The 17,577-nt window shown below is 38.0% G+C and overlaps 1 protein-coding gene across 2 annotated transcripts in view; it reads left to right on the top strand.

The window, feature by feature from the left end:
- Positions 1–17,577, top strand: part of Chrdl1 (chordin-like 1) — a 103,821-nt gene that overhangs the window by 11,184 nt on the left and 75,060 nt on the right. For both annotated transcript variants that reach the window (XM_006257373.5, NM_199502.2), the window contains exons 3-4: positions 14,114–14,226; positions 16,482–16,575. In XM_006257373.5, the coding sequence (XP_006257435.1) occupies positions 14,114–14,226; positions 16,482–16,575 (207 nt within the window). The remainder of the gene's footprint in view (positions 1–14,113; positions 14,227–16,481; positions 16,576–17,577) is intronic.

The following is a 17,577-nucleotide window of genomic DNA, read 5'->3' as shown; positions in this document are numbered from 1 at the left end:
TTCTTCTTAAGCTCAGCAATACATACATATATACATACATATTAAATGAAACAGTCTCGAAACCAATTTGACTCAGTACTTGTTATGTCAATTCTAAAATGCACCAATACTGAACATATATTCTCATGCTGTCCAAAGTGAAAGTTAGGGACTCTTTGTTTGCATGAGAGATACATTTGATTCTGTTGTGAAACTTGTACTCTTGATCAATCAGGAAACACCCCCAGTCAAACAGGTCTCCTTTAGGCAAAACTTGTGATGTTGAGGTGCTGATAAGAAGGACTTTTTATAAAAAAATAAGAATGTGGATTTTTGGTCATAGTCCTATGCCATATGACATGGAACAGATTTTTAGCCAGAAAAAAAAATTTCGGGTCAAGTTTCACCAGCTAAGTAGCCTTTTTGTAAATGGATATCCCTGTGGCCTCATAGAAAGACTAATGAGAATACCATCCACTTTCAGTTATCCATGCTAATAAGAGATAGAAAGACATGATGAATTGAAATTTCATGGCATATCTCCTGTCCTCATCTTAACCAATAGTGTCAACCTTCTGTGTCAACCATCTTTCAACTATTGCCCCTGTCTTCCTAGTGCATTTGATTACCTACTAGTAGAGGATCAAATTAGACACAAACCAAATAAAAAAGGATAATGACATGTATACAATATTTTTCGTGGGTATAATATTTTGTGTGTGTAGGGTGGGCACATACGTGTGTGTGTGTGTGTGTGTGTGTGTGTGTGTGTGTGTGTGTGTGTGACTTAGTTTGGGGCAAATGATCCAGCAAATGTGATTGAGATATTTAATTCCTGGATGAGGAAATAAGCCATAACCATGGAATGAAGAATTTGACTTCTTTCTAGATTTCCTTTCTTACTGTTTTTCACAACTGAAAATGAGGTCTTAAAGCCCTGAGGGAATAGGACAGAAACTTCGACTCTAAAATCTCATGCCAAGGAACTAAGACACAAGTTATGTAACTACTGAATGTTGCCCTTCCTATATTGTGCTTCAACTTTGATAAATGAACAGAGGAAAATACTTTTGTTTTCCTTTCCCCCCTCACTGTTCTAGGAGCTTTTTAAAGAAATTAATAATTAAAAAGGAATTTGTTTACTTGGTATGTCCACTCCACATAACTCAAAGCAAAGATTCATTTCTCCCTTTCACTGACCGTATGTGTTATAGCAGAATAAATATTATTGCAATGCTGACATAGGGATGTGTCTACAGTAAGAGCTGCTCTCAAAAATAGTTCATGGGAATGTCTTCTTGGTTTTGGACTAGTGATAGAGCTATTGACCCTTTGACCTAATCTTGGGAGAAGTGGAGAGCATTGATGACACAGAGTTATGTCTCCGTGGCTGTTTACATTCTGTATTATTCCTCTTAACAGGGGTTAGTAACGTAGCAGGAATTTCTACTTCTAATTAAGGCCAGCTGAGCTAATTGAAAAGTAGCTATAATGATGCAGGTTGAAGGTCCATTTCCTATGGTAGTTGACTTCCTTTGGGACTCTCAGATACCAGTAGTTAGCTGCTATACTTTTTCTTCTTCATATCTCCCAGAGATTAGTGTAACATCTTCATTTCAACAAAATCAACTCATTGGTGCTTCATGTCCAAGAAGATATACTGGGATTTTAGGTGTGAGCTACATTGTAGCTCATTAAATTCTTTCCTGGAACTTTTTAAAATCCAAGCTTACAAGCATATGTTGAAATTAATTTACCTTAGTTTGTGAAAATTGATAATTGCTCAGTGTGCACATAAAGAGGTGTTGTTTATAATTGTGAAAAACCCTAGATATTGAGTGATGTTAAACGATTTCTTCTTTAAAATTGGTTGTTTTTTATTTACATTTCAAATGTTATCCCCTTCTGGTTTCCCCTCTGAAAACCCAATGTTCCATCCCCTCCCCCTGCCTCCATGAGGGTGCTCCCTGTCCCACCCACCCACTCCCATCCCACCGCCCTATCATTCCCCTACTCTGGGACATCCAGCCTTCACAGGACTCAGAGCTTCCCCTCCTATTAATGCCAGACAAGGCCAGTGACTCTTATGTTTAATTTTACTATATGCTTGAAAAATATCAATGTCAATGATTGCTGGGACTTTATTTAATAGCACCAATGTTACTGTTTAGTTCCTTGCCTGCCCCTGGTCCCAGTCTTTTGCATCAGTAAGAATCTCATTGGCATAATAAACTAAATATATCACTGATCTAAAACCAATATAGGTGATGTAATACCACTATATTTGCATTAGGATTGTTTTTTTTATCAGCAGTGGTGTTTTGAGTAAGGTTTTTGCAGTCCTAAATAATTCAGTTTGGAAGACAGTGTGATAGTAACATGGCTTCCATGAGATGTGAGCATATGGGGTTGAAGTAAAGGAAAGGGAACTTTAATTTTGGGTACATTCTTTTTTCCTAACAAGATTACTTTAGCTCGAGAGAGCTGTTCTAAACTTTGTTTTGTTGCCAATACAGATGCAGAAGTTCAAATTGATGGGGAGGGGAACACCCATATAGAAGGGGAGGGGAGAGGTTAGGGGTATGTTTGCCTGGAAACATGGAAAGGGAATAACAATTGAAATGTAAATAAGAAATACCCAATTTAATAAAGATGGAGAAAAAGAAAAGAAGTTCAAATTGAAGCATTGGCCATCTACATATTTTTAAATGTTGCCTCTTTACATTTATTTCTTTTACTTGTGTTGTGGCTTGGCATAAATGAAAGTCAGACTCCCACTCACAGGAGCCTCCATCATGTACGTCATGGAATTGATCTCTGGTCCTCAGGCTTGGCAGGGGGTGCCTTTCCTCACTGAGCCATCTCACTGGCCCATTTTGAATATAAGAATTTTTAATGTCTAAATGCATTGAGAACTCACATTTGTATAGCTTATTTTATTTTAGTGACTGTTTAATCTTTCAAAGGTCTTAATTTTCCATTGTCCCATTCTTTGATCAAGTAAGACAGAGATAAATCACCCAAACATGCAGATCACAGCTGGTAGCAAAAATTCCTCTAACTCGTTATTTTATATTTTTGGTTGTGAGCCTAGCCTTTAAAGGCTGAGCCATCTCTCCAGCCCCTAACTCGTTATTTTAAACAGGTAGATCTGATATCAACCATACAGTACACTAATCCACCTGAGAGAAGAATAAAATACATGTATACAGGGTCAGTTTTTATGTAAACAATGGATTTACACTTAAAAATAGCTTCCAAGTGCTTTTATATTCAAATAATGTAGCCCCAGATACATATTGCTATGCAAAACTAATAATGCTACTTGACGGTGTCATGTTCATGAGTTTGTTTTCAAGTATGTCAGTTATTTCTGAAAGACTGAAGTAAGTTTTATATGTAGAATGCAAATCATTTGATTGTCAGTGAGAATATAAATTTATTGTCAAAATAGTCATTTTCTTGTCACCCACAAAAAGGGAGGGAAAGGTGTTTCATTTAGATATAGGTATTGTGGAATTCATGATCTTTCTTCAATAGTTAAAGAATATGAGATTACTGAAATATTTCTAAGTTGTATATGTATAAGGAAGTTATATTTCTAGACTCACCTGAAAACCACATATATTATGCCTAAAAACTATTTTGTTTGGTTTCCTGTGTCCTTTCAGGGAAAGCATGGTCCTCAATACACATTCTTACTCAGGAAATATACTTTAATGTTCATTGTGAGGGAAATGGCAATATCATACAATTGGAAACAAGAAATGATTACTGAAAATTTAAACAAAATATTGGCTTCATTATTCCCTATAGAGTTTTGGCTGTTTGAAGCTGTTAGGCTATCACAAACTGTTGATAGGGACAAAGGTTAGTATAGCTTTTCTGGGAGAAAGTATGGCAATATATGTCAAGAATTTAAAAATAGGCAAGACTTTTGACCCAAGAACTCTGCTTCTTAGAAATTATATTCAGAAAACAACCAGTGTAGGAAGGTTTGTCATAAAACTTTTAAAAATAGAAATGGCAGCTTTGTAATTGGTCCAGTAGGGAACTGGTTAATGTTAAGGTTAAACTATATCTTGATAAAGATTATTGTTCCTAGGCACAGAGTATGGGAGAAAATTTAATGTCATAGCAATATTCTCATCATCGGGTGTCAATTTTGTAAAAGAATTTCTATCTATATGATATCTGGATTAAATAATGAGTTTCTAGCTTCCTTCCAGGTATGCAAAGGCTTTAAAGTTCTCAATTCCGTTGTCTTAGAGTATACTTGACCGAACTGAGAGTTAATGATGCCTCTTAGATTCAGTAAGATTGGAGATGGACTGAAAAGAATATAGATGGAGGGGAATAATCACAAGAATTTCCATTTAGAAAATTTCAAACTTCGAAGATTAAGATATAAAAATCAATTATTTTCCTATATGCTGGCAAAGAACAATAGGAATTTGAACTAAATATGTGTATTACTACATATCAACACACTTAAAAATAATATATATATATAAAATCAACAGTGCATTTAATACAAATTGTATTAAACTTGTAAGACTTAGACGATATAAATAAAAAATCAAAATAACTAATTGGAGAAGTAGTCCATGATACTTGGTTGAAACATTAAAGATTGTTAGTATTGACTTTTCACAATTTAATCTGTAGGTCAATAGCATTCAAAATCAGAATAAATTTTTTGTGAGTCAAGTTTGCATGAAAAAGTAAAAGATATAAAATAGCAAAAAATAAGTACCGAGAAACAATGATGTCATGGAACGGATATTACGTGATTCAAGACCTATTGTATAAGCTGGAACAATGAAGACTGTGACGCTAGTCAAAGGAAAAATAAATAGATCAATAGAACACAACAGGAAGCCCAGAAATAGACATGTGCAAACACTGTCAGGAAACTTTCAACAAAGAAGGAAAGTTGTAAATGAAATGGCAGATAGTCTTTTCAATAGATAGTGCTTGTACAACTGACCTCATACATCCTGAGTAAATAAGTTAATTAGTTGAGCCATGGATCTAACATACTTCACAACACCCTTGGAGTGCATCAGTGAGCAAAGTCTAGGTAACAATGTAGCTTTGGCAATGACATTTTGAATAAAACATCAAAAGTACAATTCATGAAATAACTGATAAACTAGACTGTTAATGTTAAAAATAAATCCTTTTACTTCTCTAAAAGACATAAGGTCAACAAATACTATACTCTAAAATTGAAACCACCATTCTTAGGCGAGCACACTGGTTAACTGTACCACACACTTAAGGTTGACGTTACATGGTGTCTGTATGCCATTGTTCCATAAGAAAACACAGAAGGAGTACCCCCTAACTCACTCCTTGATTACCCTACTTATGCCACACCCAAAGTCGTCAAAGACATTGCAAATAGAAAATAGTAAACTGGTATCTCCCATGAGTATATGTGTGAGAAACCTTAAAATTTTTATTAATTGAGGAACTGGAAAAATGAATCAGTGGTAAAACAAAACAAAACAAAAAAAAAAAAAACAAAAAAAAACTTTTGCTACTTTTGCAGAGTACCGGAGTTTGGTTCCCAGCACATCCATGGTGTGCCATAGAACTATTTGTAATTCCAGGTCCATGGGACGTGGCAATCTCTTTTGACCTCTCCAGGTATCTGCACGCCTGCGCGCGTACGTGCATACACACACACACACTTTAATAAAAATAATATTTCGTTAATAAATTGAATTTAATGGTGTATGAAAAGAATGATTTTCCATAGTCAGGTGGGATTTATTGCACGTATGTAAATATGTTCCAACATTAAAAAAGTCCATTAAGGTAGTCTAGTATATCAACAAGCTGAAGAAAATAAACACATGATATTATCAAAAGATGCCAAATGAAGGCAATGCATAAATAACAACATAACAAATTACATGCAGGATCTTTATGAGGGAAACAAAAAACACTAATTAAATGAGTGAGCTAAACAGAAATATATTTTGTGCTCATGAATAGAAAAACACATAGTTGACACATAACCTCACTTGAAAGCTTACATGAAAGGGAAAATACCCTGAATAATTTAACAGGATTAAAGGAGGAGAAGACAATAGTAGCAGAGTTCTGACCCTACACATTTTCAAGGCTGCTGTGCCTTTACAGCGCATTTCTAGGCATATATGTAGCAAATTCTAAAAGTCAACAAGAACAGGAACAAGCCATGGACAAAACACCCAAAAGACAGTTCACTAAGAAAGATATGCTGGTGGCAAATGAAGAAAGGCTCACATTCCGTGACAGAAAGAAGCAGCAATGTGGGTGCTGGAGAGATGGCTCAGTGAATAAAAGCACTGGCTGCTCTTCCAGAGGTCCAGAGTTCAATTCCCAGCAACCACATGGTGCCTGACAGCCATCTGTAATGGGATCCGATGCCCTCTTCTGGTGTGTCTGAAGACAGCTACAGTGTACTCACATCCATCAAATAAATCTTAAATTAAAAAGAAAACACACAAAATAAGTGATCGTGACCGAGAACAGTGTCTCAGGCCCTCAATACAAGCACTTGGGAGGCAGAGGCATGCAGATCTGTTTGAGTTCAAGGCTAGCATAGTCTACATAGAATTACAAGCTACACAGGGATACATACTTAGAATCTCTTTGAAGTAACATGTTATATTTAATATGTTTATGTTTATAAAGATACTGCTGTACACTTATTAGAATCTCCAAACTTTGAGAATAACAAGTGTTTTTCTTGGGGGGGGATATGGAACAACAGAAACTTTCTCACTGCTACGTGGGGCATATTAGCTTTGTTTCTGTTGCTGTGATTAGACGCCATGACCAAAAGCAACTTGGAGCAGAGTTTACGTCATGTTACAGATTATAGTCCTTCAAGAAAGGAAGTCAGGAAGGAAAAGCAGGGCAGCAATCTTGTAAAATCTCAGATGAGTTACATCCTTTTTTTATTAGAAGATAGATTAATAGGACACAATCACAATCAAAGCAAAGCAAAACCAAACTCAACCATCTAAAAAGTTCACTTGACTTGTAAGTCCCACTAACCATCCAGTGGGCTCCAAAAGGGCCTGAGAAGCTCTTCTCCTCCGGTTCGGCCATATGTGGCTCACATAATTCGCCTCATAGGATCAGACTGGCTCTAGGTCCCGGTTGTTACTGCCTTTGGCAGTTGTCCCGTTGTACTGACACCTTGCTAGAATCCTCACTGCGACTGAGGCACCTTCTTCAATAGTCTCTCCAAACCTCTCTACTGGGCCTCTGTCCCTACCATATGGTGTCAGACCTCAGCTGCTTCCCATGACCCCATTTATGAGTTCAAAACCAGCATTTCCTAAGTGACATTACCAACACTCGCTGCCAGCATGAGATGCAGACTTGGCCTCCCTGTACAAAAGTTTCTCTGTGTTGACCTAGAAAAAAATCCTGTCAGAAGATATCACCTCAATGATGCGGGTTTTTTCTTAATCACAACTGATTTCTGAGACCCAGCTAGCCAGTATCAATTGTTCTGTTTAAGCAAAGGCTGTCCTTCAGTGGAAAGTCTCCACATCACAGCTGGCTCCAGCTGACCAGAACTGCAGATTCCTAATTCAAAATGGTACAGAAAACATAGTCTTGATAGTCTCTGCTTCCTCCTGAAACTTCACAAGCCAGACCTCCATCTTCTGCAGTTCATTCCACATCCTTATCATCCAAGCTCCATTAAGCTTTGAACACTCGAGGGCTTTTCCAGCCCCAAACTCCAAAATCTTTCATAATTCTACGCAAACCAACATAGTTCTGTCACAGCAACAGCCCAGAATCCTCATACGAATTTCTGTCTTAGTCAGGTTTCTGTTGTGGTGATTAGGACCATGGTCAACTCTCTTTGCTCTTCTCTTCTCTGCTCTCTTCCCCTCTTCCCCTTTGTCCCTTCTCTCCCCCATTCCCCTCCCACTCCCTCCACGTGCTCATGGCCAGCCTTTACTTCTCCCCCCTTCTACTCTTCTTCTCTCATTAAACCTTTCCACATGGAACCATGAAAAAAAAAAAGACCACGGTCAAATGCAACCTGGGGAAGAAAGGATTTATTTTATTTCGTGCTTCCAGGTAACAATTCCTTGCTGAACAAACAATTCCTTACTAGCTCAACCAGGGCAAGGACCTGGAGGCAGGAACTCATAGAGGCCATGAAGGAGTGCTGCTTGTTGGCTTGCTTCCCCCAACCTGTTCTGCTTCCTGCCTTATACCTCAAGGATCACCTGGCCACAGTGTGCTGAGCACTTCCCCATCAATCACCAGTCAAGAAAAGGCCCACAGCTCTGCCTATAGACCAATTTGATAGGGAGAGTTTCTCAACTGAGTTTCCCTCTTCTCAGTCGATGAGCTTATGTCAAGTTGACAGAAACCCTAACCACCACACGGTGGGCATGCAAAAATGGTAAAGGAAATTTAGGAGAAAATTTACCAATTCCTTTCAAAGCTAAACATAACCTTACCATCTGCCCCAGAAACTGTTTTGTTACTAATACTTAAATGAGGTGGAAACTTATGCCCATACCAAGACCTGTATACAAGTTCTGTGGAATCTTTATTTACAATTTCTAAAAAATAAAGTAGCCAACTTTTCTCTTAGCAAGGGAATAGTTGAACAAGTTTAAGTGTAGCTATATAATGTATTTTTGATATTTGAGATATATGATAATAAAATAAGTGAACGACTAATGATACCATGAGATACAGAAACCTTAAATGCATATAGCCAAATGAATGAGGCTAACTTTAAAAGGCCACATATCTGATGTTACCAACACTGTGGCATTCTAGAAAAGGTAAAAGTATAGAGCGAGGAAAGTGTCCAATGGAAAACAGAGCAGAGGAGACTTTCAGGACAGCAAAGCATATCTATTTGTTATTGCAATGGTGTATATATAGCATCCGGTTGTAAAAACACATGGAACTACGAGTTACAAAGAGTGGACCCTAATGCAGATCATGTACATATACTTTGGTTAATATTAGCAACTCGACATTGATTCATCAAAGAAAATGAATCACATTGATATAAGATATTAATAATATGGGCAAATGAAAATGTAGGTGAAAAGTATTTGTACCTTCTGCAAATTATTTTTAACACTAAAACTGCTCTAACAGATAAAAACACATTTTAAAAACAAAAGTTTGGAGTGACATTACCCGAATGTGGAAAGTGTTTAATTTTTGGTTGAAAGATTTTATGTGATTTTTTCCTTTCTGTTGTTTTTATTAGTTTTTTTTACAAATGCACAATTTTCATATGATGAAATGCCCCCTCTTTTAGAACAATTTTTTATCTTTATTAACTTGAGTATTTCTTATTTACATTTCGATTGCTATTCCCCTTCCCTGTTTCCAGACCAAAATCCCCCTAACCGTTCCCCCTCCCCTGCTATATGGGTGTTCCCCTCCCCACCCTCCCCCCATTACCACCCTCCCCCCAACAATCACGTAGAACAATTTTTATACATGCATTTTGTCCCATAGAAAACACCATAATCAAGGTATAAACTGGCTCCGTCACCTCAAACACTTCATGTTTGCCTTTTTATTGTTCTTTACTATAATTTCTTCTTTTTTCCTTTTATTGAAAATAGATTCTTTTAAATCTATTTTTATTTATTTCTTTTATATGACTGCTCTATCTGCATGTACACCTGCATGTCAGAAGAGGGCATCAGATCCCATTACAGATGGTTGTGAGCCACCATGTGGTTGCTGAGATTTGAACTCAGGACCTCTGGAAGAGTAGCCAGTGCTCTTAACCGCTGAGCCATCTCTCCAGCCAATGAAAATAGATGTTTTTATCATCATCATCCAGATTATAGTTCCCTCTCCCTGTGCTCCTTTCCGTTCCCCCTTACCTCCTCTCCCATCCTGATCCACACACTTTCTGTCTTTCTTACACCTACATCGTGTAGGGAACTGCCTATGCTTTCCCATCAGTTCCAGCATTCAGGTTCCACATTAAGGTCTTTGATTAAGGTCACTCATTTTGTGCAGGTTGATAGATACAGGTCCAATTTTGTTGTCCTGAATGTTGACCACCAGATTTCCCGGCACCATGTGTTGAAGATAGCTTTTCTCCAGTGTGTTTTTGACATCTTTGCTATGGCCTATTCTTGAGATCATATCTTCTCCTCCTCTAATTATTCCTCTTCATTTGTACCTACCCATCTTGAGACAGGGTCTTCCTATGTGGCCTACATTGGCCTTAAAGCTGCAGCATGCCCCACCCACACCCCCACTGCCTTAGCCTCTCAGTTACTGGGATTAAAGGCATGATCCACCTGCCTGCTTTCTTACTTCATCTTTGTATGTTATTAGAAACGGCAAAAGTCTAAATATTGCACATGAGTACTTAAATCAAATAAGTATTTGTTGCATTTGTTTCAAACACTATTGTTTCTTCATAGAATTGACTTTTGTTTAATCTGTGTAAGTATTCTTTTAGTTTGTTTATCTAACTTTGAGCTGATCCTATAATATCTATAACATCTTTCTTTTTCAAAACTATTTTGATTCTTCCACTTTCTTCTACTTTCAATGAAAATGCATTATTAGACTTACATCTTTTAAAAATAAAATATTATACTAATACTTATATCTTTTTCTCTGAGACAAGGTTTTACTATATAGCTCAGGCTAGCCTAAAATTTACTATGTAGACCAGATTGGACTTGAACTGCTAGGGATCCACCTGCCTCTGCAGGGAATCTCTTATCCACTTTGGAGAGAACTATTATTTTAAATTTTCTTTATCTTTCAACCTACACATACTATAAATGTGTAAACTCCCTTACAGCAATACATTATAGCTTTCTTGGTGCAAACTTTGCATATGTTTTGCTAGATGTGTACATCCAAAGGCACATATTTGGAAGGAACTATTGAAAATACTATATGTACTAATTGTAGTTCATCTGCTTTCATATTGTTTTGAGATAGGGTGTCAATTTGTAGTGCAGACTGGAAGGAAAATCTTTAAGGAATGATCTGCCATACCCAGTCGTACTTCAATTTCTCCTTGTTTATTACAGAATATATAAATATGGTTGGTCTTGAACCCAACAGTCTTGCTAAATTCTCTTACCATTCGGAATAACATTTTAATAGATTGGTGAGTTTTCTTTTGAGAAAACAATGATACTTTGTAAATGTTTTACTTTTTGCTTTGTGATACACAAAACTTTTTGGACTTGCTTCCCCAGGCTAACATTAGAAAAATCAGACATCACCATATAATTCTCAATAATAGTGGAAAAAGTTCAGTCCTTTGCCATGAAGAGAGTGTAATGTCAGCCGCATTTTTGTTGTTGTTTTTGTTCTTAGATGCTTTGTATAAGGTTGACGAAGTTTTCTTCCCAGTTTGCTAAGAGCTGAATGTAGCATTTTGTCAGACTCAGGTTATATATCTATTGCAAAAATGATATATATACACCCCCATTTGTAAACGTAGTGAATTACATTGATTGAACTGTGAATGAGGAGTGATCTTTCAATTTTCAACAAAAATACCAGTTGCTCATAAAATATTATCCTTTTAACATCTTGTGAGACTTAATTTAGATCAGAATAACTTACAGGTGGATTAGTATTGTAGGTTATATGATTCATAACTGAGTAATATTGATGATTATGTTTTTCCTCTGGTAGCACACATAATACCTTCCAGTACCATGAACACTAATCAGTTGTGATGATTCTTTTTTTTTTTTTTTTTTCGGAGCTGGGGACCGAACCCAGGGCCTTGTGCTTCCCAGGCAAGTGCTCTACCACTGAGCTAAATAAATCCCCAACCCGTGATGATTCTTATAGTTAAGCATCTGCTTGATTTTTCTGTTGGATTCCATAGGTGTGTGGTGCCTTCAGCAACAAGGCCTTACTATCAAATTGTGGTGAGCAACCCATAGCCTTGGCAATAAATAGCCTATGATGTTTGCGAGTGTTTATGGTTCTCCATTGACTAACAAATCAACAAGTTATAGCCTATTCCTGGTGTTGGAGCCTTTACTTGTTAGTATAAGATGTCTAGTTGGAGCATTGTCTCCCATTATTAGTTGTCTTTCCCCATAGTCCCACTTTCAAACTGCCCTCCAACCACCTCCCCATAATAGTCCTTCTAGTCTATTCTAGTTTCTCCATAATTTCTTTTATATCACCATATTTTACTTTTCTTTCTTCAGAAGATCCCCTACCACCACAAGCTCCCTTACTCATCACAAAATCACTTTGGTTAGTCTAAATACAAGACACACGTGCACGCACATGCACGTGTGCATGCACACACACACACACACACAGCGTAAATGCTAACTTCCACATATAAAAGAAAATGTGCTATTGGCTATTTTATGTATTTACATTTCAAGTGTTATCCCTTTCCCGGTTTTCCCTCTGGAAACCCCCTATCCCATCCCCCTTCCCCTGCTTCTATTAAGGTGCTCTGACTCCCACCTCACCACCCTAGCATTCCCCTATACTGGGGCATTGAGCCTTCACAGGACCAAGGTCCTTTCCTCCTATTGATGCCACACAATGCCATCCTCTGCTACATATGTGACTGGAGCCCTCCATGTGTACTCATTGGTTGATGGTTTAGTCCCTGGGAGCTCTGGTGGAGTCTGGTTGGTGATATTGTTCTTCTTATGGGTTTCAAACCCCTTCAGCTCCTTCAGTTCTTTCTCTAACTCCTCCAATGGGGACCCAGTTCTCAGTTCAATGGTTAGCTGTGAGCATCTGCCTCCGTATATGTCATACTCTGGCAGAGCCTCTTGAGATCATTTTTCTTAACAGCTGAATAATATTCCATTGTGTTAATGTACCACATTTTTATTTTCTATTCATTAGCTGATGGGCATCCAGGGTGTATTCAATTTATGACTATTATGAATAGAGAAACAATGTACATGGGTGAGCATTTCTGTAGTGAGATATGGAATTCTTTGGTTACATATGCCCAAGAGTGGTATACCTGGATCTTGTGGTATTTGCTTTCATTTCTTGACCAGTGGATATGGAGTCATGTGTGGATTGAATAAAAATGCCTACTTTTTAAATAACCAATACAGCTAAAACATGACAAATAACATGAAATATGTTCAAACATCCTACAGTATAATGAAAATTCCAACTATAACAAGTTTTAGGGGCTAGAGAGTTGACTCAGTGGTTAAGAACACTTGTTGCTCTTCCAAATGACACAGACTCAGTTCAGAATCCCAACATGGCTGAACACAAACATCTATGCTCCAGTTCCAGGAGATTCAATGCCCTCTTCTGGCTTCCGTGGGCATTGACATGCATATAGTAAACAGACATACATATAACCAAAACACTCATACACATAAAATAAAACCAAATATGTCTATATTTTTAACAGTTGCTTAAAATTAAATATATTTACTATACATGTATGGATATTTTGCCTGCATGTATGCCTGTGCACCACATCTGTGCCGGTTGTCTGCAGAGGCCAGAAAAGGACGGCAGATTGCCTGGAACTTGCATTATGCATGTTTTTGAGCTGCCACATTGATGCTGTGAATTGAATCCAGGTTCTCTGGAAGAATAGGAAGCAATCTTAACTTTTCAGGTAAATCTCCAGCCCTGTGAAAATATTCCAACAAAAAGAAGTGTATGATTGGAGCTAATGAAGATTGTTTATTCTCAAGAAAATCTGTACGTTAAATGAAAGCAAAGTTTTCATTGTCTAACCTTTGGAAAGGAAGTATGTCCTTTTCAGAAACCAAAAGGCTGGTGATAGGTTTTCTTATATTGCTATTGTAACAGAGCTGCAAGTAAGATTTAGAATTCCACTGTCAGATCACCCTGGGTTTGGATATCACCTCAGTTGTTGCTAGTTCTATGTTTCTTGACTTCCTTTTTTCATAAAATAAGATCAATAGTCATATTTCCTGTATGAGTTCTTGTAAAGATACAGGAAACAAAATACATAAAACATTGAGCCAGGAGTAGGTGCTCTACAAATGCAATGACTCATCTCTTGATGTATAAAGGACAATGGATAGAACCCATGATTGTCTTTGAATGTTGTGACTTGGCCTATATTTTCTAACATTGTGTTCTCCTCCCCCTGTAACAGACTCAGAGACATATTGCATGTTTCAAGACAAGAAGTATAGAGTTGGTGAGAAATGGCATCCCTACCTGGAACCATATGGACTGGTTTACTGTGTGAACTGCATCTGCTCAGAGGTACAATGCTTATGGCCCAAGATTTCTGTCTTCATTCCTTAGCACTCGGGGAGCTTATCAATGTTTATTTGGCAGAAAGCAAGGTTATTACAGTCATAAGAAATATTGGTAAGCACCCAGGTGTCATGGTGTATGAGGTACATGTAGGAGAAACAGTAGTATTTGATTCTTAGCTAGAGAGCAAATTTAAGATTCACATTCAAGAAGGGGGTACAGGATGGGGGCCAGATTGCAAAGACTATCTCTCTGTTAAGGATTGGTTTGTTTTTCTTAAACTCTGTAAATATGTACTATAAATAAATTTCTGTGGGCTTTTAAGCTAATTATATAGGACACAATAGGAGAAAGTAGAAGGGTCAGATAGTAGGAAAATTGATCTGCCTTTTAGATGATGGTAGAAGCAACCCCAGTTGTGGCAAAAATAACGTTTCCAAACATGTTTAGTTTTCTTAATGAAAGCAGCAGCATTAGGCCGATTGTGAAGGAAAGCCTCATCATAATCTTTAAGAACCGAGAATTCTGAATGCATAGAATGAACTCGTTTCTTACGATCCAGGGTAAAGACTGCAGGGAACTCCTTTTCTGGGCCTAGCCAGAGTCACTGAAGCTTGATCTTTTTGCCATTTGAACAGACCTTTGGGCTTTCCAAATTTTTACCTTGTATAAAGCAGCTTTCAGCCATTATAATAGCAGGAGGTATTCAGAGTTTTGGAGTTACCTTTGTGGTAGACTAGTTTTCAGACTCTAAAGCAGGCCACCTATGGTTTATGACCTGTTGGGTAATTTACCTATAACCTCTCCGAGATCCCTTCAGTTTCCTCTTTCAAACAAGATAGCGTGGTGTGGGGCTGCATGCCTGTGGATCTCAGCACTCAGAAGGCTGAGTCAGGAGGATCACTGAGTTTGAGTCCACCTGTTTCAAAACAAGACAGAATGATACTACCTATTTCATATATTGTGCTAAGGATTAAACTCATTAATTTATCTAAAAGAGTATAGGAGTAATCACTGTTAATATGTACTATATAACAGTTATCAGTGTTCTTATTAATCTCTACAATGTAGAAGCAAATTCAGTATACAACATTAAAGGTTGAATTTTCTTCTCAATCAGGAACTATGCTTTTCTGATGTGCTTCTGAGAGCTCATCTGCAGATGCTACTACCTGGCCCTGAGGAGTATGGTGCATTAAGACTCTCTCTACTATTTTCAAATGCAGTAACATAAAACTTTATTCTAAAATACACATGAGAAGAAAGAATTGTAGTAAGGTGATTCCAGTCTGGATAAAGGAAGCCTGCCTCTTTAAATGGCTAGGGCTTGTATTATATAGAGAATCTGGGGGCTGATTAACTGCCTGGTATGGCATTATTTTGTCAGATTCTTGACTCAGTACATTGGAGATGGACAACTAGCCCTTGGGGGCCAAGGCTTTGAAGTCCACAAGGCAGTGAAAATGTTAACATGATCCCGATGCCAACAGAGAGGCATATTCTTTCTCTGTGCACTTCACTACCCTTTACTCTGTAACGGCCTGACAGATGCAAGTCACCCTTCCTTCGGATGAATTATGGATGGGATATGTAAATGTAAATGTAAAATGCTTTTCCAAAGCTTTCTTTGTTCTAGCACTGACTGAAAGCTGTCATACACGGACCAAGTTGCTCATCCAGACATACTAGCTGATCAGCTCAATTTCTAGTTCTAGCTTGTTCCCGGGAACCAACACTGCAAAGGGAAATGAGGAGAGGAGTCACGCTGCCTAATGAATCAAGGCAGAGCTGAATGCAAGGACTCACATGCCAGGGATGTCTCTGTACACAGGGCTGGGAAGCAGCTCTCGAGGGACCTATTACTCACCACCCTTTCTCTTCTATGGCATCAGGCAGGTGGTTATGAAATCAGAATAGGCTCTTGGAAAAGCCATGTAGCTAGAACTGAAAAGGGTTGAACTATCACAGAGCCAGGCCAAAAAAAGCCTCCCATGAATATGGCCCTAAATATGGGAGGCTTGAAAACTGGGTCTATATTGAACCCAACCTCATAAAAGGTATGCTGATATGCTTCCAATCAACCCAGCAGAGGTGCTAGGAGTGGGAAAAGGAATTTTAAAAAAGAAAGCTGATTACATTCAGATTCTTGGGAATGCATTATTCACTGTCTGGGTGAGTCCCTGCATGACTGTTTCGCAAACTGGCATAATCCCAGTGACCTTTGAAAGACATATTTTCTCTCTTTGCCTTCTCTTTTTCAGAATGGGAATGTGCTTTGCAGCCGAGTCAGATGTCCAACTCTTCATTGCCTTTCACCCGTGCATATTCCTCATCTGTGTTGCCCCCGTTGCCCAGGTAATCCAGTTTGCCTCTGTTTCTCCAATCTGTGACTCTGTTTTCCCTCTTTGCCTGATCCAACTAACCATCCTAAACTCCCCCAAGTTGAACTGCTCCCCCTAAATACACTTTATAGCCCAAATGGGACACATTCTAGGTTCTAATACGTTATTGGGTACCCAGTAACAGATTTTCATTGGGCTTTTAATTGTTTGAAAGGGAATTAAAAGGGAGAGAAGAACTATAGCAATAAACAGCTTCTTCCTGCCACAGGCAGTAGGTAACAGGGGAGTTGTATCATTGGGGCACGTGTCCTATACAATTAGTGCTGGAATTGCATCCAAGCATAGCTTCAAAACGATGAGGAGCTGTTCATAAATCAAAGGAACTGAACCAGTGAGGTTTATGATAGTATAAAGCTGCCTGCCTGCCGAACAGTCGCCTCCTTCACACTGCACAGTTGTTATTAGGTACACACTGTTAAGGGCAAGTCTGGGGAGAACCAGATAGAAACTTTTTCAGTTGTTGGGAAGCCTCCTTTTACAGTTTATGGTTAAGGCATTTTCCTGAAGTAGAGGTCCCCTCAATTGCACTTTATTTTGATATGACTAGGGCCTGGTTTCTGCTCCAGAGTCTTAGAACCATGGAGAGATTCAGAGAATGCCTGCCAACCCAATGACATTCCAAGGAAAAGCTATCAATCTTGAGATCTGCAAAGTGGAAGCCTTGTCACCTTCTAGGTCTATTCAATATGCTGTAGAAGATAACTGTTCAGATGAAGGTTCCTGAATAGACTTTAGGGAGTCAGAGAACTCTTCAAAATTAATCACAGCTTTTAGATTTACTCTGTACAGAAGTAAATACCTTTATAAATAACCAACTGCTTTATTGATATTACTCTATAAAGTATACTTTCATGTCCTAGCAAATACATTCCAATAAACAAAGACCATTCATTTTCTCAGGTGACAAAATATCACATGCAGATTTATCTCTCTGAATGTTGATGACAATAGTATA

This window comes from Rattus norvegicus, chromosome X (assembly GCF_036323735.1).
Source record: "Rattus norvegicus strain BN/NHsdMcwi chromosome X, GRCr8, whole genome shotgun sequence".
NCBI lineage: Eukaryota > Metazoa > Chordata > Mammalia > Rodentia > Muridae > Rattus > Rattus norvegicus.
Note: the sequence above shows the minus strand (reverse complement) of the source record. Positions and strands in the feature narration are given on the sequence as shown.